We start from the raw sequence: 23893 nt of genomic DNA on the forward strand, positions 1-23893 counted from the left end.
GTATTAAGTAGTTGGACCAGAAGAAAAAAAATCCATCTTGAACATATAATATTTATATGCATCGTATCGGTAATATCCAATATGGATATGTATCAACCAGTACCATATCATATTGTGGGATACTTTAAGCTATGATAGAGTATGACATTACAACAAGAGATGCACTTGCATACCAGCTGTGGTCAAATGCCAATCATCGGTGGTGGCTTAGGCATGCACCTATGGCTAGAAGAGACGGTAATGGTGTACGAGGAGTTGTGTCCCATGTGGTGGGGAAGGGGGGAATGCACAACATGTGGTGGGGTGGGATCCATGGAAGCTAGATCGGCTCCTATGGTTGAATGCATGCATTCGGCTAAAGAGATAGTGTATGCAACATCGGTATCGAGTATTGTAGTGTACTAGAAATTGGACTTTAGTATAATCCAATATAGAAATGTCAATATATATCGTATTAGTTACATCAAATATGAATATGTATCGGTAGTTGCGGATCATATCATGGGATACTTTAAATCTCACTCTCAACTGATACCGGCCGAACCGATTGGAAATCCCACGTTCATAACCCGCGGAGCTGTGGGCTTCCTTTCAAGAATTGGAGTCGTATCGGATTGGCACCGACCGATTCGATCCCCCTGTGAAACCTAGGGTGCGTCAAGCGTGACAGGTCGAAATGGAAAGAAAATCGCCCGATTAACCTGACACAAACCGGTTCTCCTTGCTCTCTGTTTCTCGTAACAACAAACCGTCTCATTTTCGTGAAACTCATTTCTCAAATTGCCTTGAACAAACCAGTGCGTCTCGTATTCGCACTTCTCGATTTGACGCCCGATCTCGAGCATGGGCATTGCGCCAGTGGCAACCATTGAAGTTCAAGAAGAGAATTGAAACGCGGTGTCTCGATCCTTGGATCTCGATTACGAGGTATTTCGGTTGAATTCCTTTTCCATAAACCAAGCAATTAGGAGTATGTTGATCTACCGCAATTTATAAAACGTTACTTTTCAAATTGATTTTCTTCTTCCTTTTTTTACCAAATTTTATTTAATTGAATCTTGTTCCCTCGTAATTAATTTCAAGTGTTTCACTACCATAACTGTGATTGATCTGTAAGTCTAGTTTATTTGCTCTGGTTTCTGCATTCGAACTGTAGTGTTTACCGGATCCATTGGTGCATGGATCTACGGTCTGGTTCCGCTTAGTGTTGATCCAAATCGTTATTAATAGACTTCTACAACACTGTGTAAGATCTGAAGCATGTCTATCCCGTTGAACTCCTTAATATCTCCAGCAAGCTAATCTAGAATGATAAAATGTAGCTGTATCTCCATGTTAACTGGTACGTCACGATATCCCTCTAGTGATATACCCACATTTTTGTTCAATTCGAAGCATTTCATTCCATAGGGTGAGAGAGTTTCATCCGTGGGTACAAGGCCCCACAGTAGGAAATTCAGCAATGTCTTTGGGGTCATGAAATACAGGAGCATCCGCATGGGGTTGCTTGAATCCCCATCTAGCCTCTAGCAAAATGAGGTAGTAGGAGAGAAACAGAAGGGAAGCTCGTTGATGCACAGCTATAAGCTAAAGTGGCATAGAGAAGGGATATGTTTCACAGCCTAGTTATCTCGATACATGCTGAAATGTTTGTCAGGCATTTCAACTATAGATGCCTATCTGCCTATGTCAATGTTGTGGTGGGAACCTCATCTTTACTACTCTGATGCAGTCTTTAAAAATTATGTTGTTTCGTATTCGTTATGGCATATAATTGTCCATTGAAGCATTCCTCATTTTAGTGTTTTTCCATTTATGAGTGGGATTAGTGGAGTACCAATACCACAAGTTACCATTAGTATAAATAATGTAGTCCTAGGTATATAGTCACATGGTGGGAGATCTCGCGAGATATCTCGCTTTCTCAAAGAAGCGAGACAAGATGTAGGTCGAGAGCAGAAAGTTGGGATATCTCGCTCAAGATCTCACCATATCTAGCCTTGGAACTCTCAAATTTTGCCTTTTTTTGTAGATTTCGGCTAGATTTTCAATTGCTACTACTCTTAGCACATCTACAATATTGAAGGAAGATCAATCATTCTCTGCTTGTCTTATGAACTTATGATTTAATGACTTATATATAACTTCTAATGGTTGTATAATTTTATTATTCTATTGTTGAAAATTGAGATTGTGATACTCATATGGATGGAATTTTGATAACATTTAGGTTATTTGATGCATTTGATACACTTGCTTTTCAATTATATACCTTAAAAGTTCTATATTACTTGTTGTATAACATTGCATTCCCTAATCCTACAACATTTCAGTTTCACATTATGAGTAGACTTAGAAATCATACTTAGAGTTGTTTTCTGACAAATCCAAGGCCACCAATGTGTTCAAAGGCCTTAAATAGACTAAATACCAAGTTTCAACCCAATTGAGACTCTAAAACCCACCGAGTTGACGCAAAAAAATTGTTTATCTCGACCAAGATCTCGGCGAGATGGTCAAGATCTCGCTCGAGAGCAAGATCCTCTACCATGCATAGTCAATCATCTAGGAGTTAGTTCTTCCTAGATCTTGGTACGAACCAACTCATGAGACAATATAGGTTAAGTTTAAGTAGGTTGGCTTATGATATATGGGATAGGTTTATGACAGAACCATAAATGGGTTCCGTATATTGAATGTTCAATTAGGTTATGGGACTAGGTAACCGGTTTAAGTTCTTGATGTCTTAGTGTGGCTAGAAAGTTTAAAAATGAGTAAAGGGATAATTTTGATATGGGTTATATATTTAGTGCTAGGGTTTTTGGGTTTTGAGGCTCAAACCAAGGTGAAACTTGGATCAATGTAGGGGTTATGAGGTAGGAGATGTCCTTGAAGTTTGGCTAGGTTTCCTTGGGTGGTTTAGAAGATATGAGGTTTCTTGACTTTAGGGACTCAAGATCTAGAATTTTTCAAAAACTTGTTGGTTTAGGGCTTAGGATGGTGGGAGTTGGCTGTAATTTTGTTTGAAGGCAAGGGATTATGTACTATGTAGGGATGATGGTGCAAGTTAGGGACAGATTTGAGGGTTTGATTGATGTAGATCTAACTTTGAATTTTGGGTTTTGTGGGGATTCCAAAATTCAATAAAAATAAAATAAAAGTGAAAGAGGAAAGGTGAGGATGAGGTGCTGGCCTCAAGCTCAACTTGATGGAGGGGCATTGTCTTCAACTGTAGAGAAGGATGGAATGTCTAGTGCAGATTGAATCCTCAACCACAGCCTGATCTTGGATATTACTCACCAAGAATGAAATAATAACACCCCTGAATGCTACTCACCAAGGACCCCAAGCCTCTATATGTTACCTAAAATGTCAAGCATAGGTTGAGTTCTCCAGATTTGGATATTACCCACCAGGAACCTGATAAAAACATTACCTTGGATGTTGCCCACTGAGGATTCCAGGCCTCTGGATGTTACCCAAGAAAAAATCTATTGAATCTAATAAAGGTTTAGATCAGACAAAAATCTTAAAAAAAAGCAGCAAAAGCTAAATGCGTATAACCAATAATAAATGTTTTTTCTTCCCATCAGTATTTATAGCTGAGTAAGCCGCCTTGCCTTTGTATTCCTTATTATTATAGGACTTGAATGGCTGACTGAGTTAGGACTTGAAAACCTTACTAGACATAGGACTCCTAGCCGAGACATGAATTGGACTCAAAGCATTTCTGCTGCTGACTGCTAATTGAAATTAAAAGACAGAATAAAAACTAAGTAAAAGATGGACTTCGACTTGAAAGGCTGCTGGGCAGGAGACTCAAGGTGCTTCTAGGTGTTGGGCAGCAAGCCCAAGAGTCCTAATTTGGTGCTTGACCTGCATCAATTAATGGGTAAAAGTTAAAAATGCAAGTCACTCTGGGAAAGTGACATGGTCTACATGGATGCGAAAGCGTGTCAACTCAATTGCATAAATAGCTTGTTTAGTAAATGGATCCATATTGGTTCTTCTCTATCTGTGGTAACATATCAAAGGCATGCAGAATCTAATGATTGATTTCATTCATGAGTTCAGTTTCCTTTTTTTTTTTTTTTTTTTTTTTGGGGGGGGGGTGAGAGAGAACCAAAAAAATAAAACTCTTCTAAGGGCTGTGGTAAATTAAAAGCACATTTTTTGAGCAGCTGATCAGGGACCAAAATTTGATCAAGAGCAGCCAACATTAGTAATTTATTTTTTGGGAGTTGGGGGGGGGGGTGGAAGGTTAGGTTTCTTTACTTTTTTTGTGTGAACTGATAAGGGATCAACCCAAGTCCCCTTAGTATGGCAAAACTTTTGATTAGAGTGATTCAGAGATAAGCTGTGTACATTATGACCCTCCCCAGACACTGCAGTTGCTAGAGCCCAGTCCACTGGGTAAACCCTTTTTTATTTAATCAATGTAACAATGATGATGAAGTACTTGAGATGCTCTGAAACCTATAATTTGTTTCTCCCTGTTGTCTGCTTTTGGATTGTTTCTCTCAGTCTGAATCCAAGGCATTTTGTATCCTGGTATTTGATGCTTTGACTTGGCCCAAGTCTTACTTAATTGAGGTATTTTGCCTTTTTTATTTATTTATTTATAATATAAGTCTCTGCTGAATGAATTTTGAGTTGTACTTAGATTTCATAGTGTAGACTTACTGAACTGAACTTAGATAGTGATTAATCTGTCAGTTTATTTTCTAGCAATTGAAGTGATCATTATGTTATTCCGTGGCTAATTTGTCACAGCATTTCTTTTCATAGCTGTCCAAGAAAGCTATCTTCGTGTCTCTGCACAAGCCTGAGTCCTGCTCGTGTACTATTACCAACAGTTTGATTCAATAAGGGTCAGAATGGTAAAGTTCACTATATCTAGTTTCCTCATTTATTTGACTCAATGGTGCTTTATGAACTGGGTGCTGCACAAATGTATTGTAATAGAACACGGTGGAGATTGTATATTAGTTTCAATGAATTTCTTGTTGCATCTAAAGTGTTCATTTTTATCTAATAAAACCTAGGATTTACTTCAACCACCGTCCTTTTTTACAAGTAACAAGAAAGCGAAGGAAAAACAATAATTCATGTTACCTTGAATGATCCATGTAAATTACTTAGTCAATTGTCTTTTGTTAATATTTCTAGTACACAATATTTCTAGAAAACAGGCAAGCTCATGTTGCTGTTCTTATTTGAATAATTACTCTTGCATGTACTTCTTGACCATTTCTTTTTCTGCATTTAATATTTCAATTATAAGTTTTTAAACTTTCTTATGGAGTAATTAGCATTAACTTTTTCCTTTTTGCTTTCTTTTGTTTTGATTATGCATAGGTGGTCCTTGCAGCTTCTGTAATAAGTAAGTCTGGTAAAGGTGAGTGACCCCAAAAGCTAGTTGTTTGTTTTCTGGATTTAGTATGTTACACAAGAAGCATTAAATTTTATTTATGATTGTGCCTAGATATCTAGAAACAAATATTTCATGGTATCTCTCTCATCCAGTTGCCATTTCATTGTCCCTTTTTTTTTTATTTTTTATAATCCAAATAAATAATTATATTAAAAGACAACAAAGCCAAGAAATACAAAGGGAGAGAGAAAGGGGGGGGGGGACAAAGCCTTTCAAGAGGAAGGCCTAATGGGAGAGGTGGGACTCCAAGAATTAACAATCAACCTATTCCTGGGGGAGTCGGTCACCGGGGGATGGGGAAAAGAAAGAAGTTTAGATGAGACCTCAAAGCAGCTGGCCTTCCAAGTCATGTCTAGGGAACGAGCTTTGGAGTACCATCGCCTAAGATTGTGCTCCCACCGCAAATGGTGGACAATCGCTCCAAACACTAGCTTGCCAACTTGGTCACACAAGGAAGAGCCAGAGAAGACTCTCAAGAACCAGGCCCACTCTTGAGCAAAACCATAAGAGCGCCTCGACCTAGGCCAAGTGGAAGCAAGGGCTTTCTCCCAAAGAGACCGGGAGAAGGGGCATAAGAAGAAAAGGTGCTCAAAGTCCTCAGTGCAGTTCCAACAAAGGGTACAGTTAGGGTTAACCGGGATATGGCAGCTTATGAGGAAGGCTTGAGTAGGAAGGGCTAGGTTAAGGGCTCTCCAGAGAGTAAGGGTTACATCATCATATGGTTACAATAACCATATCCACATCTTAAATGAGGTTGGTCTCCATGATTCCAACATGGTGTCCACCAAATGAGTGTCATCAGAAAAAAGCATACATAGAGGAACCTTATCTTGAATGTCCCTGGTTAAATCATCCATGGTCAATGTAAACAAATAAGGATTTTCTATTGTTGTGACTATTTTTTCCCCGGATATGCTATCTGTGAGGTTCATGGTTCATTGTGGCTACAGTCAGAAATTTTATTGAATTACTTTTGGTGCCTAATAATACTGTTATTCTTAATTGCTGCAACCCCTGGAAGAGCATTGCTTGCTGAAAATTTCATATTTTATACCTGTCCTGGAGACTGCCTCTCCTTTGAAATAGGGGTGGTTAAGGCTGCAATATTTTGCCCCTCTCAGACCCTGCAGTAGCAAGAGCCTCATGCACGGAAACAATCTTTGGGTTTTTACTATTTGTATTATGCGAGGGGATGAAAAATATGGATTTTATTCTTTAGTCGAGATTGAGTTGAAATTAGTGGGTGAGCCTTGGTGTAACAGTTAAGTTGCATCATTGCAACCACCAGTTGCTGGTCCAAAAGTTGAAAACAGCCTCTCTTCAGAGCAGGGTAAGGCTACATGAGTTTGTCACTCCCAAACCCAGCAGTAGCAGGAGGCTTGTGGGCTGTGGTTACTACATTGTTTGTAATGTCTGGAATTTTATTGCTAAATTTGTGATTATCTCATACTAGAGGAGTTGCATCTATGATGGTCAATGTACATTTCTTTGCAGCACTGGTTTCAAGGCAGTTTGTGGACATGTCTCGTATAAGGATCGAAGGATTACTTGCTGCTTTTCCCAAGTTGGTTGGCACAGGAAGACAGCACACTTATGTTGAGACAGAGAATGTTCGTTATGTGTACCAGCCAATAGAATCTCTATATTTGCTGCTCGTGACAAACAAACAGAGCAATATTCTTGAAGATTTAGAGACATTGAGACTGCTCTCTAAACTTGTATCCTTTTTTATATTGGTCAATGGTTAGCAGGGTTCCCCCGTCTTCCCTTTCTCCTTTTAATACTTGTGATGTGAGTTGTGGCCACTGCTTTTCAATCAATCACCAGAATATACTTGTTCGTTCATTTTCGCTACAGAGGATAAGAATGCAGTAATTTCTTCGTGAATCCATTTTCCGGTGCTTATGTAGCTGAATTCCCATCAATGGCTGATATTCACTCTTGCGAACTATTTTATATTGTTATGTGCAGGCTAAACTTGATTATGCAGCATTGATGCAAACCCTGGGTCTAGGGTTGGCTTCTAGGACCCTGTTTAATAAGAAACAACACTGGTTAGAGTTCCTAGGTGTTTCGGTTTGGGTTTTTATAGGTTCTAACACTGCCTAGGTATGCCGAAATTGAAGTCCCAGATCTGAATTTATATAGGAGTTAAAATTCAGACTTGAAAAATCAAATCCTAGACCAGGTAGGACTGGGATTGGGGTTCCAGTCAAGGCTGGGAAGGGGCTAGAGTTGGCTGTAAGTGAGGGCAAAACTTGAGACACCTCTGTTTTGGAGTTTCAGAAACTATTCCAAGGGTTTAGGGGCTGAGTTTGAGTTGTAAGAATTCTGAAAAATCTCAGAAAATTCTGCAACTTCTTCTTGAAGAAGATGAGTTGCAGAGTTTTCAAAGTCCAGAAAACAGGGCAGATTTGGGTAAAATAATTTAGGACTCTATTCGAGGCTTAAGGGTGACCCCAAGGAAAGGGAAAAGGGTTTAATTGGGGCTGGGAATGTGACTTTCCTATTAGGGCTAGGACTGAGGACGTGGGGAAGAAGAGGGGAGGAGGAAGGGCTTCTAGGGTTTGGGAAAAGGAGCTGGAGATGCTTGAAGGGGTTGGGGATGTGTTGGACTTACTTATGAGTGGGTGCTTTGCTGGAATTCTGCCGATGTATAGGCTTGATTACTTGAATTAATGCTGCTGGAATGCTTTGAAGAAGATGATGAACTTGCTGCTGGAATTTCTAAAATTCAGAATTATTCTCAAATCAACCAATCTACTTTATTCAGAATTAAAAGGCTATTTATAGCCTGAATACAAGACTTTTTTACTCGATTTAGGATTCCTTAAGTGATAAGGATCCCACTGTTGACTAACTTTTGAACTTGGACTCTAAGTAATAGAGAATTGGATTAGAGAAGGGGGGGGGGTCTCCTTTATAGTTTAGAATACTAACACCCCTATATTAACAACTCAACCCTAACTAGAATGGACTATAACTCTTAAACTACTGACTCAAATAGAAAAATAAAGATAGATCTCTGACACTTGGATCGAGGGAATTCTTTCAAGACCTATATTCTGCCCCATAAAGGGCCTTGAAAATGACCAAATTACCGCTGGGATATTCGGCTAGCTTTGAATGCCTTGTTGGGTCAAGTTTTTGGCCCCAAATTTTGGGAAGCCCAACCCAGGATACATCAAGTGTCTTCTGTTAAATTAAGTGTCGCATTTTAGAAATGCTATGGTAATCATTATCAATGGCTTGAAGGGTAAAAAACTGTAGAGTGGTAGAATTCGCAACCAAAATCTAGCTTGTATCTCATTTTCCTGAGGTATAATTCTTAAGGTGAGAGGTGTAACGAGCCTCATGGAACTAATTTATATATATATATATATATATATACCTCAACATCTAGCTGTGAAACTCTTTCCTTCTAGCTACCATATCCCTACGAATACTGGGAAGCACTTCGAACCATGTTATTTTATCTTTACATTATCTCGAGATGACCTAACGTCCTTGAAACAGTGTTGATACAGGCTACTGATATTAGCTGTACATGAAAAAGAAGGAAAGAAGTGACCCAGGCTCACGTTGATTGTTAGAATACCAAACCATAACCAAACAATATGCATAAAACATAGAGCTATATCCCCAAAATACCCTCTGCTGTAGTACCAACAGTACCTATAGAGCAACAATATTGTTTAACAACCCCCCCCCCCCAAGCTGGAGCATATGCAATCACCCATGCCCAGGTTGGAACAGCCTTTCCAGAAAGCAGGACTGAACAGAGGCTTGATGAATATATCACCCAACTGTTCTGTAGAAAGATACAAATGAAGTACCAGTCAACTTCCTTATCAGCACATTCATTCCTCAATTTCCTCCCAAATGAAAATTTAACTTCCTCTTACTGCATCCCTCATTAAATGACGATCAACTCTAGTCTGTTTTGTTCTCATGAAAATCTAGGTTTAATAGCCAAAAAAACCAACTCTAGAAGTAAATGATTTCAGTCATATTAACTTGGCTTTTGTATCAGTCATGACCCTATACTTTCCCCAAGCACTGAGTCTAGCCATAGTTTTTTGCTTCTTGCTTTGCCATATGATAAAATTGTCACAAATGATTGTATTGTAACTTGTGGTAAGCCTCTTGTTGTGGTCAGCACCATCCCAGTCAGCATTAGATTCTTTGACTGAATTAGTATGCTTATGAGGTCTAAATGAAGCCTCTTCCCAGAAAAGCTTCCCCCGCCTCATTCTTTTTTTTTTTTTTTTTTTTTTTTTTTTTTTGGGGGGGGGGGGGGGGGTGTGGAACACCTTTAAGATAGTTTAATATTGGACATGAATCCCCCCCCCCCCATGAGTCTTATCAGGTGATTCTGTAGGCTGACTAATGATTCCAACAAAAAGGATATGTCAGCTCTAGTAATAGTAAAAACTCCAACTCTTGAAAGGCAAACTTCTCTCTTTTGCCAGTAGAGTTGTTCTCATCCGTTCTATCCTCCAATCTTCCTATCTCTACTGATGTGACATCTTCCCTCTCCCCAAATCTACCATCCATACACCCCTCGTTTTTGCTTTTCTCTAGAAGGTCCAAGAATTCACTGGTTTCCTCCATCCTATTAGTTGGGCTGCTACCTACCAGCCTAAATATGAAGGAGGGCTTGGTATCCGCTGATTTATGATGTTAATTTGACTTATCTCCTCAAACTCATTTGGAAAATTGTCTCTAAACATGATTACATTTGAGTATCTTAGGTCTACCCATATCTCCTTAGAGCAGAATCCTTTTGGACTTCCTTGCCCCTCTCCACCTCTTCTTTGATCTGGAAAAAACTTCTAACTCTTCGGTCACTTGTCCTTTCTGCAATCTCTACTTAAATCGCTCCTCCACCTCCTTTTGGCTTGATCCCTGGCATCCGATGGGCATTCTATTCTCTATTATGGGTCCCCAGGCTGTTTATGTTTCCCATATCCCCAAAATCATCCTCCTTTCCTCTTTCATCTCTAATGGCTCTTGGTCCCCTTCTCCCCATCCTTGTCTCACACAAGTTTGGAGCTCCCTCCCCCCCTTTCTCCCTCTACTTTTGATATCACCGTGTGGACCCCGTCCCATACCAAAACCTTCACTACCACCTTTGCTTGGAATTTTCTTAGATCCCCTTGTCCCTCCGTCCCGTGGGCCCCCTATTTTGGTTCAAAGGCCACATCCCCCGCCACTCCCTCACCCTTTGGAGATCCCTCAACTTGGCCCTCCCTACACAAGCTTTCCTCATCAGTTGCCACATCCCCGCCAATCCCAATTGTATCCTTTGTTGGAACGGTATTGAGGACCTTGACCACCTTTTCTTCACCTTTCTCTTCTCCTAATCCATCTGGAGTTTAGCCGTTGCTTCTATTTGATCTAGATCAAGGCGGTCTTTTGGTTTTGCTCGAGATTGAAAGTGGATCCTAAGAACGATCTCTGGCTCCACAATTTGTGACCATGTGGGTAAGCTCGTCTTTGTTGTAACTATTCATCACTTATGGTGGAAGCACAATATGAGAAGATGTAATTCCAAATCCCGTTCCCAAAGCTTGATTTGGAATGCCATCTATTTTGATGTTTCTTCTAGGCTCATTTCTATGCCCCATCCCCCTGTTTTTGATTCTCCAAGGAATAGGTTGATTGTTAGTTCCTAGAGTCTTAGTTCTTCTCTCCAGTCGCCCTCTTGACTGGTTTCCCCCCCCCTCCCCCAGTTTTTCCCTTTTTTTCTCTTTGTATTTCTCTTTGTTCGTGATTTTTTAATATATTTATTTATTCATCAAAAAATAAAATAGTAGAGTAAATGAGTTCCCAACAAACCACATTATCCAGTGTTTGTCTTGAAATTCCTCACCATCATTTGTCCCAAATTTCTGGTGTAGATCCTTTGATATTTCACGTTTCAACTATTTCAAAAGGAAGCATACCCATTTATATAGCAGGTGATGCATCCCTAGATTGAATAAGGTCAACTAGGAGCCAGTCTTCCGAGCTCTCAATCATAGTTGTCGGCGCGCCGGCGCGCAATTGTCGCCTCCGCCGGCCCTCGGGCGCCTCTTGGCGCGCCTTATTTAGGCAATAGGCGCCGCTTTTTTCTTCTTTTTAAATCATGGAAGTGCCTAATTGGGCTATATTGAAATACTAATTAGATTCCGATTGTAAAGTATCTATAGTTTGAACCTATATGCATATGTATGATGACGCTACATTTGATTAAATGTTAAAATAAAAATAAAAACAAACAAATTGAAAGGTTAGTTCGACCAGTCTCACACTCCCTCCACTCTAATCCCTAATCTCTTCCCCCTTTCTTCTTCTCTTCCATTCCCGGCGCCTCCGCGGCGGTCGTGCGCACTTCTTCTCTTCCTTTTTCTTGCGCTTTTTTTAGGACCTTTTGTGGGTTTGTGTTGTTGTGACTGGGTGTCGTTTGTTTTTTATTATATAAGATATAATAGATTTAGAGTGGGTGTACACTAAAATTTCCTTAAGCCTCAATCGCCTCGCCTCGGGGGCGCCCGTTGCCTCGCCCTTGCCCCGCCTTGCCGCCCGCGCCGTGCCTGCTCTCAATTCAAAAAGTTGGGTGTAGGGTTGTAGGATTTTGGGGTAGTTTATTGTGGTTCGGAAGAAAATAGGTTGTAGTGTTGGATGTGGATGAAACTTCGAGAGAACTAAAGTAATGATATGTGGGATGAACCTTAAAGGGTGGGACCGTTCTTAGGGTTAGATTTCTATAGATCTAAGTTTGAAATTTGGAAATTCAAAGAAGGGGCGGGGGTAAACCTAGGATCTTGGATGGTTCTTTGTTGTGTACTCTTGACTGAAAGAAGGGAATGATATGTATAGGCTGTGGATGAATTCCAATGGATTCTAATGGATGGTTTGGGTTGGAGATGAGTTTTCATTGCCAAGGTTTAGGGGAAACGAAAATAAGACAAAAGTGAAATAGGGTTGGGGGAATTTAGAGGATTAGAAGAAGAATCTTGTGATGGAGTGATTCAGGTTACTACTTATTTATGGAACAGCAGGTGTAATGCCTGAAGAAGACCTTGATCTTGTAAATTTCCAGCAATAAGATGGAGAAGAAATCATACAAGAGAAACAAGGTGGAGGGGGAAGAATATGGTCACACAACCATGCTATGCTATTGTAATTCACTGGCATCAATAAACAAAACCCAAAAACAATTCATCAATTTATGGCTCAACTAAGCTATCACATCTATATTTATGGTAACGTTGGCTGACATAGTCAAGCTCATTGATTACTGGCTTCGAAAGGAAAGGCATTAAATCATAGACTTTACCATCCAAACTATTGATCTAGGACACAGCTCATATGTGTTTCAATTTAAATTTATTATCTACAATCTGTTCTTTGTCATGATTCTGTCATTTTCAAAAGTTTTGTAGAGCATGCTACCTGTCTACAAATAATGAGATCTAATGTAAAGCTAAGATCAAAGATGACCTAGCCCCAGCTGAACCCACAAATCCGAGAATTACAAAGAAAAAGGAACAAAGAGACTAGAGAATGGTGATAGGTGCCTTCTTCAGCCGTAGCTGTTCAGCTCCCAACAGCAAGGTCCTCACTTTCTTGTCACTCAAGCAAGAGACAAGAAAATAAACCCAAAGCAAAGCCTCACCTTAGCAATTCATTAAAATCTGTGTGACTGAGAATAGCCAATTACATATACGTAGGGAGCGTATAATCTTAAAACTAAAATTGGAAACTGCTAATTTAGTAAATAGAAACTACTGTGCTGAGCTATTTAGTTAATATTCTCAGAAAAAATAAAATAACTTCCTAATTCTGATTTTAGTAACTAATAAGAGGATTAGAAACCAAGGAAAAAATATATATTTAGCAACTTCTTGTAAGGTCTTTAGTCTCAGTCTCCAGTCTTCATAAAAAATCTTCATCTGATCTACTCCTGGGCCCCACAAAATCTTTAAACAATATTCCTTCAAGGCCAAATATTACTATTCACGTGAACAGTGTTTTGACCTTTTCTGGTCCTTCTAGAAAACCTGCTGGGCCAATTTAACCTGGTCCAGTTGATCCATTTGAAGCGGGTCTAGTCCAACCCAAGTTCTACAAGATCAGCAACATATAATGAAATGTTCATTTTCTAAGACATAGCCTTTAAAGTAACAAACTTGTTCCTTAAGCATATTCAGGTACCTGAATATTCTCCATCTCTAGAAGAAGAGGGTATTTGCAAGGCTGCTTTCGAGCTGATTTTTGCTTTTGATGAAGTTATATCCCTTGGACACAGAGAAAATGTAACTGTTGCACAAGTAAAGCAGTACTGTGAAATGGACAGTCATGAAGAGAGATTGCACAAACTGGTAATGCAGAGCAAAATTAATGAAACCAAGGAAAACATGAAGCGTAAAGCTAGCGAGATTGACAAAAGCAAGGTATTACAAGTTTTGAAGGGCTAGTCAATGAGGTTGCTTTTTTTTTTGGTACTGTATTACTTATTCTCTTTTTCATGACTTTCTTAGGATTTCTAGTTCTAAGCTGTTGTTTTGCATATCTGTACTTGCATCTTCTGCAGATTGATAGGAGTAGAAGTGAAAAGGGTGGCTATATTTCTCTCCAATCAGCAGGTTCAGGAAGAATTGAGAATAGCTTTGCTGAAATGAGCATATCTAGTAGTGGCAGTGGTTTTGGAGGTGGATTGGGTGAAGTGCCAACCTTTTCTAGCAGCTCCAAAGGTTTGTTCCTGTCTGCCTGCATGAAGCCCATGCTGTTGTTGCTATATGAGTTGCTTGCTTCCATGGATGAAGAAGATTACCCTTCTTTCCTGAAAATCTTGTACATAACCTTAGTAATTTTCAGCTGGTGGGACTTTCTAAGAACTTACTCTTACATTATCAGGTCGTCCCTCTGCATCTGCCACTGCTCCTTCTAAAGGGCTTGGCATGAAGCTCGGTAAAACACAGAGGACAAACCAATTCTTGGAATCTCTGAAAGCTGAAGGTGAAGTGATTGTTGAGGATGTGCAACCAACTGTTAGTCAGGTCAGACCTGCTGCTCCACCACCAACTGATCCTATCACATTGACTGTTGAAGAGAAGCTTAACGTGACACTGAAGCGAGATGGTGGGGTCAGTAACTTTGATGTTCAAGGTACCCTTTCTCTCCAGATTCTTAAGCAGGACGATGCGTTTATTCAAGTGCAGGTAAATTTTCCCTCCACTTCAACACCTGCCTACAGTGAAACATTGGATTGTTGTGACATTATTTAGTTTGGCTTGTTGTCTTCACTGAATTTCGTATTCCTGAAGAATTTGAAACCATAACCTCTGGGAAAATCTTCATTGCATTTAAGATGGATTATTTTCGTATTTGATTTTTCCGATTGAAGATAGTACAGTGAGTATATATTTAATAAAATTAAATAAATGAGTTACAAACTATAAATATTTGTATGAGAAAACCTATATGATGAAGAAAGACAACCCTGCTCTAGGAAAAAAGAGGGTCACTTTTCTAGATCTTTCTCACCCATAAATAATGCTTACCTGATTTTGCTGAAACTGGTGCAGGATCTGATGCCCATCTCAAGGAATTTATCCCACACTTCTTATGGGATGTGCTACATATCCTTGATATCCTAAACATCATTTTAAAATGTATGATCTTTAACCACTAAAGCCCTTACTTAACCACTACCCCATTAAACAAACCAAACCCAACACAGGGAATTAGAAGACATATATTAGAACCAATTAGGAAACCACATACTAGAGCAACCCACACGCCCTAACCTTGGGGTTGGAATACAATCTTCCCCTAAAGATCGTTGAAACGACCTATTTATTATTCAAGTAAGGCTGCATCAGTGTGATATCAGAGTATGGAAGAGCCAACCACCATGGAAGATGAGAAAGGTGATGATGAATTTATCCTAGAGCCAGTGGATGGGTGTCAACTGATGATGATTCATATGGTGAAGAAGATTGGATTATCACCACGAGATTCATGTGGTTACCAAGATACTAGATTCAGAGATAAAAGGTGAAGACTGGAGGACAGAGTGCATCTTCTACACCAGAATGAGAACCAACGGGCGCCACATCCAAAAAAACATCCAAGTAATTGTTGATAATTGATAGTGGTAGTTATGCCAATGTTTTTTCATTGTCTTTCATTTAAAAGCTTGATCCAAAGACTGGAATACATCCAAAGCTTTAGTAAGTATCTCTACTAGTAGAAACTGACCTGTCACCAGTTTCTTCTAGTTGCTTTTCCGATTTTAGTCTGGAAACTGGTTTACTTTCTTGTTTCTAAATCTGATACTTTCATTAGCCCATATTCTGGTTTATTCACCGATCTTTATTGGTGATAGATCACTCTCCGATTCCTGATTAAGACCAGTATCTTGTTGATATTGACTTTTGTTCAAACTTAATATTCCAATTTAACCTTCAAATTTTTTGAAAGAACAATGGACCAGCTATGGTCCAATTCTGATTTGATTGCTTAGACGTTTAAAATCTACTCTGGTCAATTCCCTAGTCCTGCAATTGGAAGTTTCTGTTGGTTTATGTCTTAGTGTTGCAGAAACTTGGAATCACGTTATGATCCTTTTAAAAAGAGAATCCTTAGAGAAATAGGTTTATGCAGTTTGAAAAAAAAAATCATCTGGTTGGATGTTGCTGAGTCAGAAATCTAATGAGGACACAACCAGAAAACAAGGGGACGAAGATCCCATAGTACTTCAGTTGATACAGGTCTCATTTGTTTGCTCTGTGTATCACATATCAAATATCAGAAGGGCAGTCCATTGCTGTTAAAACAAAGAGGTGAAATGGCATGACATGTTCTAAGGAGCAGTAAATCAGAAAATTTTCAATTGGTTCCTTGTCATACCCACACAAACAGCATCTCTTTTGCAAATTCCATTTTTTTCTGATGGGTTGTTTTGTCGAGTGATATTCCTTAAAAGCAACCCATTGACCTGAACCCTGTCAGAGCTCTGAGGGTCCTGTTGCATTTTCATGGTCCAAACTCAAGGTAGCTGAGATTTTGTCCCTTGAGGTATTTGGGAATTATTCATTCTTTGAGGATAGCCTACTGTCATGTATGAATCTACTCTGGATTGCTGCTGGGGACTTCCAATCTTGTCGACCCAGTCCTAGAAGGTCCACAAGTGCAATGTTTTTAGTGCTTACTGTGGTTCCTACTTCATGGATCTCACAATATGTTTATACAATGCCTAAGAAATTATGCAGTTGCTTTCATCAGTAAATATATTTTTGTCGTAGTAAAGCATTCCTGGGGGGGTGTTGATACAGGCCCTTTAATATGATTGCACCCTGCAGAATGCTGGCTAGATGATAGAGGAACTTGTTAGGAAAAGGAGCAGAACAATGAAACAAGGCCAAAGTCCAACAACCAACGAAAGAACATTATAATGAAGCATTTCGTAATTATTGCTTATTAGTTTGAGTTCCTTTTTGTTTTTTCTGTCTTATAAATTAAAAATAATTTATAATGTTTAGTGATGGGCAAAAACTTTGTTTGATTAGGATTGTCAATTTGACTCTGTATGGTAACCTTCCTTCTTCTTTTTTTGGTTGGCTGTTGAGTGATTTCACTACTTGGTATAATGTTCAGATTGAAACTGGTGAAAACGCCAGCATCATTTTCAAGACTCACCCTAATATCAACAAAGAGTTATTCTCCAAAGAAAATGTTCTTGGATTGAAGGATCCTAATAGGCCTTTTCCGACTGCTCAATCTGGCGATGCAACAGGAGTTGGTCTTCTGAAGTGGAGAATGCAAAGTGTGGATGAGTCAGTTGTGCCATTGACAAGTGGGTCTCAATTTGTTTGCATTAATTACGTTGTCCAAAATATGTTTAATTGACCTAAATTATTTGTTTTTACAGTCAACTGCTGGCCCTCTGTATCCGGAAGTGAAACATATATTAGCATCGAATATGAATCTTCATCGATGTTTGATCTGCAAAATGTTGTGATATTGGTACCTCTTCCTGCTCTCCGGGAGGCACCTACAATGAGGCAGATTGATGGGGAGTGGAGGTGGGTTTTTAAATTTATCATGCCAGCTTTCACACAATATTTGTATGCTGAAACTTGCAGGGACAACCATAAGTTCAAAGAGGGGGGAAAATATAGGGGAAAGGGAGTGGGGGATTCCATCATTGGGAATCATTGCCATCCCTACTTCCATCTTTGAACCACGTGAACTGATGGGTTGGTACTGTGGATTAATTTGAGGGTCCCTTGGTAGACCAGCTGTCATGTTTTGTGATGTATCTTAAACTTTGAGTCTCCATGTGTAGGCTTTTCCACTTTGATTCTTACAGCGTTTCTTATTGAGTTCACTTCTTAGGATTCTCAAGTTTTTTGATGTCATTCTTTTTCATGTTTATTAGTTAAGTCTGTGATAAATTGTTCTTTTATCTCCTTGAAACATTGCACTCTCTTAAATAGGCTTTATTCCCATCTATATTAGCATAAAGGCTGATTCTTAGGCTTCCAGGCACATTGTTTTCCTTGGTCTCATAGGCTCCTTCTGATGCAGTATCCAAGCCCTCCCAGTCCAAGAAAAAGTCTGAGACCAAGTGGAGGGCCAAAGGAGCACCTAGGGTTGCTTCCCAATTGCTTTCTTTTTCCCTGTTTTAGTTGCTTATTTCAATTTTTATTGCTTTCTTTATCTACTTGGGTGAGGGGCAGAATTGTAAATTCTGTCTATGTGAGGGGTATATTTGGTATGCAATTTTCTTTTATTAGAAGTATTATTTAAATAGTAGTTTTAAATCAGTCATTGTGAGGCTCAGATCTATGCCAATTTAACTGTTAGATCTGTTTGTAACTTTAGGAATCTCATATCCCCACCCCTAGGGATGTCCCATCCCAATTTCACGCAGCCCCATCGGACCGAGCAAACGCTAGATCTGCTCATCCTTGTTATTGTTACCCTATTTTCACTCCAAAATCAAGAGACCCAATATCTTCCAATCCACCTTTCCAAAATCATTGAAACTTGAAAAGATTATCTTGAGGATCAAAATATAATTTCCTTTTAAGTTTTATCCCATTCCCTAAATTTCAACCCATCTCAAATGTACCCAATATCAAGGAATTTATCAACCTCTCGTGGGATGAGCTAAAGTATTCTTTGTACCCTAAATATCCTTCTTTCTTTAATCATCAATATCCCATCAAACAAACCAAACCCTAACCAGGGAATTGGGATACAGTTGTTAGGCACCAATTGGGAAAGAACCATCCTTACACCCTAGTTGAAAGTTGAAACCCTTATTTTGGGGCCTAGAGATCCTAGAAGGTGCAGCCCTCTGTGATGAAGGCTGCATCACCTTCTTGGTGTCTCCTTGCTTCCTGGCCCCCTCCAATGCCTAGGGTTGTCTAAATGTTGTAACAAACCATGGTATATAGTGACTTGGGATATCTGTAATTCCAATTGGTCTGTTTTGCTTCCAGTGGCACCTCTGTTGAGGGTCTTATAACACTTGTAAGAGGTTTAAGGATGTCTTGTTGAGTGTGGAGGTGATATTACTCACTTGTTTCTTTGATTGTTTATTTATTTCTCACTTACAGGTACGATTCAAGGAATTCCACATTGGAATGGTCCATACTACTTATTGATGGATCAAACCGAAGGTCGACTAGATTTCTTTCAACTCTTTGTTCCATCTGCATCCCAATTAATAACTTCTCTGATATTTGGAATTTGTGCTGTTTATTTTTTGCCAGTGGGTCAATGGAATTTGTTGTTCCTGCAGCAGATACATCAATTTTCTTTCCTATTTCGGCCAGGTTCACTGCTGCAAAGACATTCAGTGATCTAAAGGTCTGTAAATTCAAATAAGAATGGACAGTTTTAACTGTTAGCTCTGTTTCTATCGGCACCCCAGATGCATCTGAAGGCATAGTAGTCATTACTGTTGACCATAATCATTGTAGTAATTTTGGCTTTATGGTGTAGACAGATCAGTAATCCTATCATCTGCCATGCGTTGCCAAGTTCATGTTTTAGTTTTAGTTTTAGTTTTAGTTTCCTCTTCTTAAGCAACCTGTGTGTATGCTTGAGGGGTTCTACTAAGTGATCTGTTCAGTTTCTCCCTTCTTTTAAATGAAGAGCCCTTCTAAAGGTGGGAGTATGTTCTTTATTATTGGGTTTTTGGGCAACAGTTTTTTTGGGGTATGGGAAAATGTTGCAACTCGATCTATCAAGTTCTTCCATCTCAGAGTGCATGTCTGTGTGCTCTGCTTCTTTCTTTCTTTTTTCCTGATCTTTTTTCCTTTTAGTTTTTAAGTTTCATTTCTCCGAGTGGGAAATTTCATTTCTTCCTATTCCACAATGAATGTTTGATTGTGATCATGTTTCTATATGGTGGATACTGTTATGAAGATCAGAGATAAAACATCCTTACATTCTCTCACCATTGAAATTAATTTCTTCCAGGTCACAAACGTGTTGCCGCTTAGAGGTGGTGGTGCTCCAAAGTTCTCTCAGCGAACACAGTTGGTCACTGAGAGCTATCAGGTGGTGTAATTTTGATGTATATGATGAAAAGCGGTTGAGCCTTGCATTGCCTTCGAAGTGCTGGACTGCTTCACTTGGTTCTTGGATCCATTCCCAATTTTCTGCTTTCTTGCTATGAGATTTAAGTTCATTATTGTTATTTCAAAGTTGAGTTGGTTTTTCCGGTATTTTTGCTACTAGTGTTGAAAAACACTAGAACAACAGTAATATGAGACAGTGATGAGTGAGCCTCTGCTTCATCTAAATTTTGTTAACTGTTGGGATTTCTCCACATTTCATTGTCATCAATCAGGGAAAAGAAAAAAAAACCAGTGTGTTAAGAGGATGGCCACTGAAGTTTCCTTCTTGATGTTTTGAACACATTGTGCTGTTCTCTGTTTTCTTTATGATACCTCGCACGATTTCTAACACTAAATCTTCTACAATTTATTTTGGGGTGTCAACAAAAGATAAATTTCATTATATAAAGTGGTTAAGAGACATAGAGTTTGAAGAGATAAGGGATGGGAGAAACAATGAAAGAAGGTGGTATTCTTCACCAATGATGAGCAAGTTTGAACTTCCTAGCTCCCTTAGTTAGGTAAAGAAGTTGTTAAACCTAGGAATGTAATGGAAATAAACATATTGAAAATTTGAAACAAGTTTAGAGATCTCTAATAATAAGCCTTTACACATCAAATCTAAAGAAGTAGAAAAACCTAATAAAGATTGCACTGAAGGTTTTAAATCAGAGTGCACCTGAATATCAAGAGCCCCAATATGAAGTAGCGAGCATTCCATCGTTAATGGCTTGAGGTTGCAAAATAGCTGTCAAGGCTCCTTCATTGCCACTATACTAAGCTGCTACAAAGTTGCCATGCAAGTCCCACAAAATACAACCTCTCCCACCAAAATGAGTCTCACTCTCCCATGAACAATCTACAAAGAACTTAAATGCATCTGTTATATCATCTCTATGAGCTATCTGTTTCAATATCCTCTGTCCCCTTTGCAATTCCCATTACACAATAATATTGAATTTCTACATATAAAACATTTGAATTAGCTAAGATTGCACATGATAGAGGAATTTAAACCCATAAAAAACATTGATTTTCTAGTCTTCCAAATACACAACATAACAGAACTCCATATTTGATATAGATTATCCACATTATCATAACATTTAAAAAAACATGAAATGAAACTAATTCAATCATGTAGAGTATCACCATGAAAATTAGTTGTTATATAGATTATCCACATTATCATAACATTTAAAAAAACATGAAATGAAACTAATCCAATCGTGTAGAGTATCACCATGAAAATTAGAAACAACAATTTTAAATAGGGATAACCTCCAACATTTCTTAGCATGTGAACAATAAAGAAGGGCATATCCAACATTATCAATAGTTGAACCACATAGAAAACAAAGGGGGGTTTCGGAGCATTTTCTTTGAAATAAAGACTTTCCAATTATAAAAGCCCCAGAGCATGTTTTCAAAAAAAAACTGTTTAACCTTTGGCAAGGTTGGAATTTCCAAATTCTCTTCCAACAAAAAGAAGGGAAAGAAGAGGAGGAGATGTTACCTTGTAAATCGCTAGTGCCATGCATTGGTAATAAGCTAATGTTACTATGAAATTTCCATGCTTGGATTTACACCACACCCATGTGTCCTCAAAGTTGCGGGGAAAGAATCGGAATGTCTAAAATGGCATTAATCTTCCATGGGGGAAAATAAGGTTGCTAAGGTCAATCTATTTCAATTTTAAGAATTCCAATAGGATTTTCGTTTCCGTTAGTATATTCAAAATGAATGAGAAAATTTGTACCTTAGAATTGTCAGTAGAGGAAGGTAGACCAAGATAAGTCCCATGTGATTGTACCTCTTTTAGCCTTAAAGCCACCCCAATATCTATCCTAATTAAAGGGGGTTTTTTTGCTAAAAAAACAGCCAATTTGTCAAGAATAATGTGGAATCCTAATACTTGCTTGTATTCCAGGAAAACAGTAGTGATTTTATCTACATTTTGAAGTGAGACACGTAAGAATAATGTACAGCCATCAGTAAAAAACACAAATGATTAATATGAGGGCCACAAAAGGATAGTCTAATGCTCACTAATCTAAGAATCCCTACGCTGGAATAAGTCTCAGAAGATCTCTTGACACAATATAAAAATGTAAGGATTGAGAGAACAACCCTGCCTAATTCTCCTTTGAGAGAAGAAGACATGCACAAGAAAGAAAACCAGTTACTTTTATTTGAAAAGAGAGAGTGGTAATATATTTCATTACCCATTGAATCCATTGGTCAGAAAAACCCCAAGTGTAATAATGTATCATCAATGAATGACCACTCTAATTTGTCATATGCCTTACACAATTTATGTTTTAGAGTCATATATCCTGATTTGGATTGAGATTTCTCAAGGAAATGAAGGTACTCAAATATCAAATAGATATTATCAGAAAATCGCACAACTTGGAACAAAGGCACTATGAATCTGGCTAATAATGGAACCCAAAATAGGTTTAAGATGATTAGTCCATCCATTTTTCCATGAATTTATGAGGAATTTATGAGTCTAAAGTGTCCAACATCTTAGGCGTTACTCTTCTTTGGCTTTTCATGGCAATTCTAGATTCTGGGGTTGGAGAGGTTGGAAGTTGGAACGATGGAACATAGCCGGGTTAACTCCTCTCAGCGTTTCGCCATTCTTTCAGGTTTTCAGCACTCCAGATCTAGAATTGCCGTGAAAAGCTCTGCCTAGCAACCTTCTCGGCTTGACGCCTTTTCTCGATCACTGGCTCTAGCAATCATCGAATCTCAAGAACGGAATTGAAACGTTGGACTCGAGTCTTGAATCTCGACCTAGTCAGGTACTAGAGTTAAAATTCCATTTTCAGTAATCAACCAATGTACTAGCTAGGAGTAATCGTTGATCTACTGCAATTTACCTAACATTATTTTCAAATTAAGTTACTTCTTCATTCTTCTCAATTTTTATTTCATTGAATCTCATTTGATCAGTAGTAACTCTGTTGTTTCAAATCTCAATATCGTAGTTGTGATGGATCTATCAGTTTCGTTTACTTATTCGTTTGTCCATGGTTTATTGGATCTGGCTTCTACATCCGAACTGTAGTATTTGTAGTATGAGATTCATAGGTGTGTAGATCTAAGGTATGGTTCTGTTTATTATCGCTTCCAATTAGTATTAAGAGACTGCCATACAGCACAGTATAAGACCTGAAACATTTGTGTCCCGTCGAACTTCCTTAGTCCTCCAGCAAGCTAAGTAAGCATAACATTAGGTGGAGAAAATAATTGCATTCAAGTTCATTTCAATAATTGCAATATGTGCTGAAATGTTTCCCATTGTCAATGTTGTAATGGGAATCTAATCTTATACTAACCCTCCTGCAATCTTTGAACATCATGTTATTTCTAATCCTTTATGCTCCGAAAGCCAACATATATGGTTTGTATCTTATTGTCCAAGGAACCCTTCATTGTTTTGGTATTCTAATATTTATGGTTCAATGTGAAAAATGCTAAGTCACTACGAAGGAAGAGAGGGACATTGCCTACAATGGACATGAAGGAGATTATTAGATCAATTGTATCTATAGCTTGTATGGGAAATGGAAGGATTGGTTCTTCTCTATTTGTAATACCACGCTACTGCATCAAAGGTGAGCATATTCTATTGGTTGAAGTGATGAAGCAGGTGGGTTTGTGGTGATTTGGGATAGAGCTGGAATACAAGTGACGAGCTCCCTTTTTTTGATGCAGAAAATAAAAAATGTCCTGTACAGGTTAGCCCAGTCCCTTTCTGGTTGGTCACCCCTTTCTGGAAGGTGGGATACTAGGTTTGACTGTAAAAGAGATTGTGGAAGTT

At 38.7% G+C, this 23893-nt stretch overlaps 1 protein-coding gene across 2 annotated transcripts; it reads left to right on the forward strand.

Moving 5' to 3' along the window:
- Positions 1-622: 622 nt before the first annotated feature.
- LOC149021130 (coatomer subunit delta-1-like) lies at positions 623-20343 on the forward strand. Of its 2 annotated transcripts, none has more exons than XM_089149383.1 (12): positions 623-927; positions 4774-4880; positions 5359-5398; positions 6929-7152; positions 13633-13875; positions 14016-14175; positions 14339-14643; positions 17084-17282; positions 17358-17511; positions 19054-19116; positions 19210-19306; positions 19922-20343. In XM_089149383.1, the coding sequence occupies exons 2-12, from the start codon at positions 4878-4880 to the stop codon at positions 20009-20011; spliced, it is 1578 nt and encodes a 525-aa protein (XP_089005509.1). In that variant the 5' UTR covers positions 623-927; positions 4774-4877; the 3' UTR covers positions 20012-20343. The 2 variants fall into 2 exon arrangements, with proteins under 2 accessions (XP_089005509.1, XP_089005508.1); XM_089149382.1 differs by having other exon boundaries at positions 624-927; positions 4789-4880.
- The last annotated feature ends 3550 nt before the right edge of the window (positions 20344-23893 follow it).

The sequence above is a fragment of the Hakea prostrata genome, chromosome 3 (assembly GCF_041222555.1).
Source record: "Hakea prostrata isolate BN-2017 chromosome 3, UWA_Hpros_2, whole genome shotgun sequence".
NCBI lineage: Eukaryota > Viridiplantae > Streptophyta > Magnoliopsida > Proteales > Proteaceae > Hakea > Hakea prostrata.

Bases quoted from the DNA above. Each gene is read 5' to 3' on its own strand.
- LOC149021130 (XM_089149383.1), top strand. The intron at 13,876-14,015 runs GTATTACAAGTT...CATCTTCTGCAG, and splicing joins GCGAGATTGACAAAAGCAAG to ATTGATAGGAGTAGAAGTGA. The intron at 19,117-19,209 runs GTCGACTAGATT...ATTTTTTGCCAG, and splicing joins ATTGATGGATCAAACCGAAG to TGGGTCAATGGAATTTGTTG.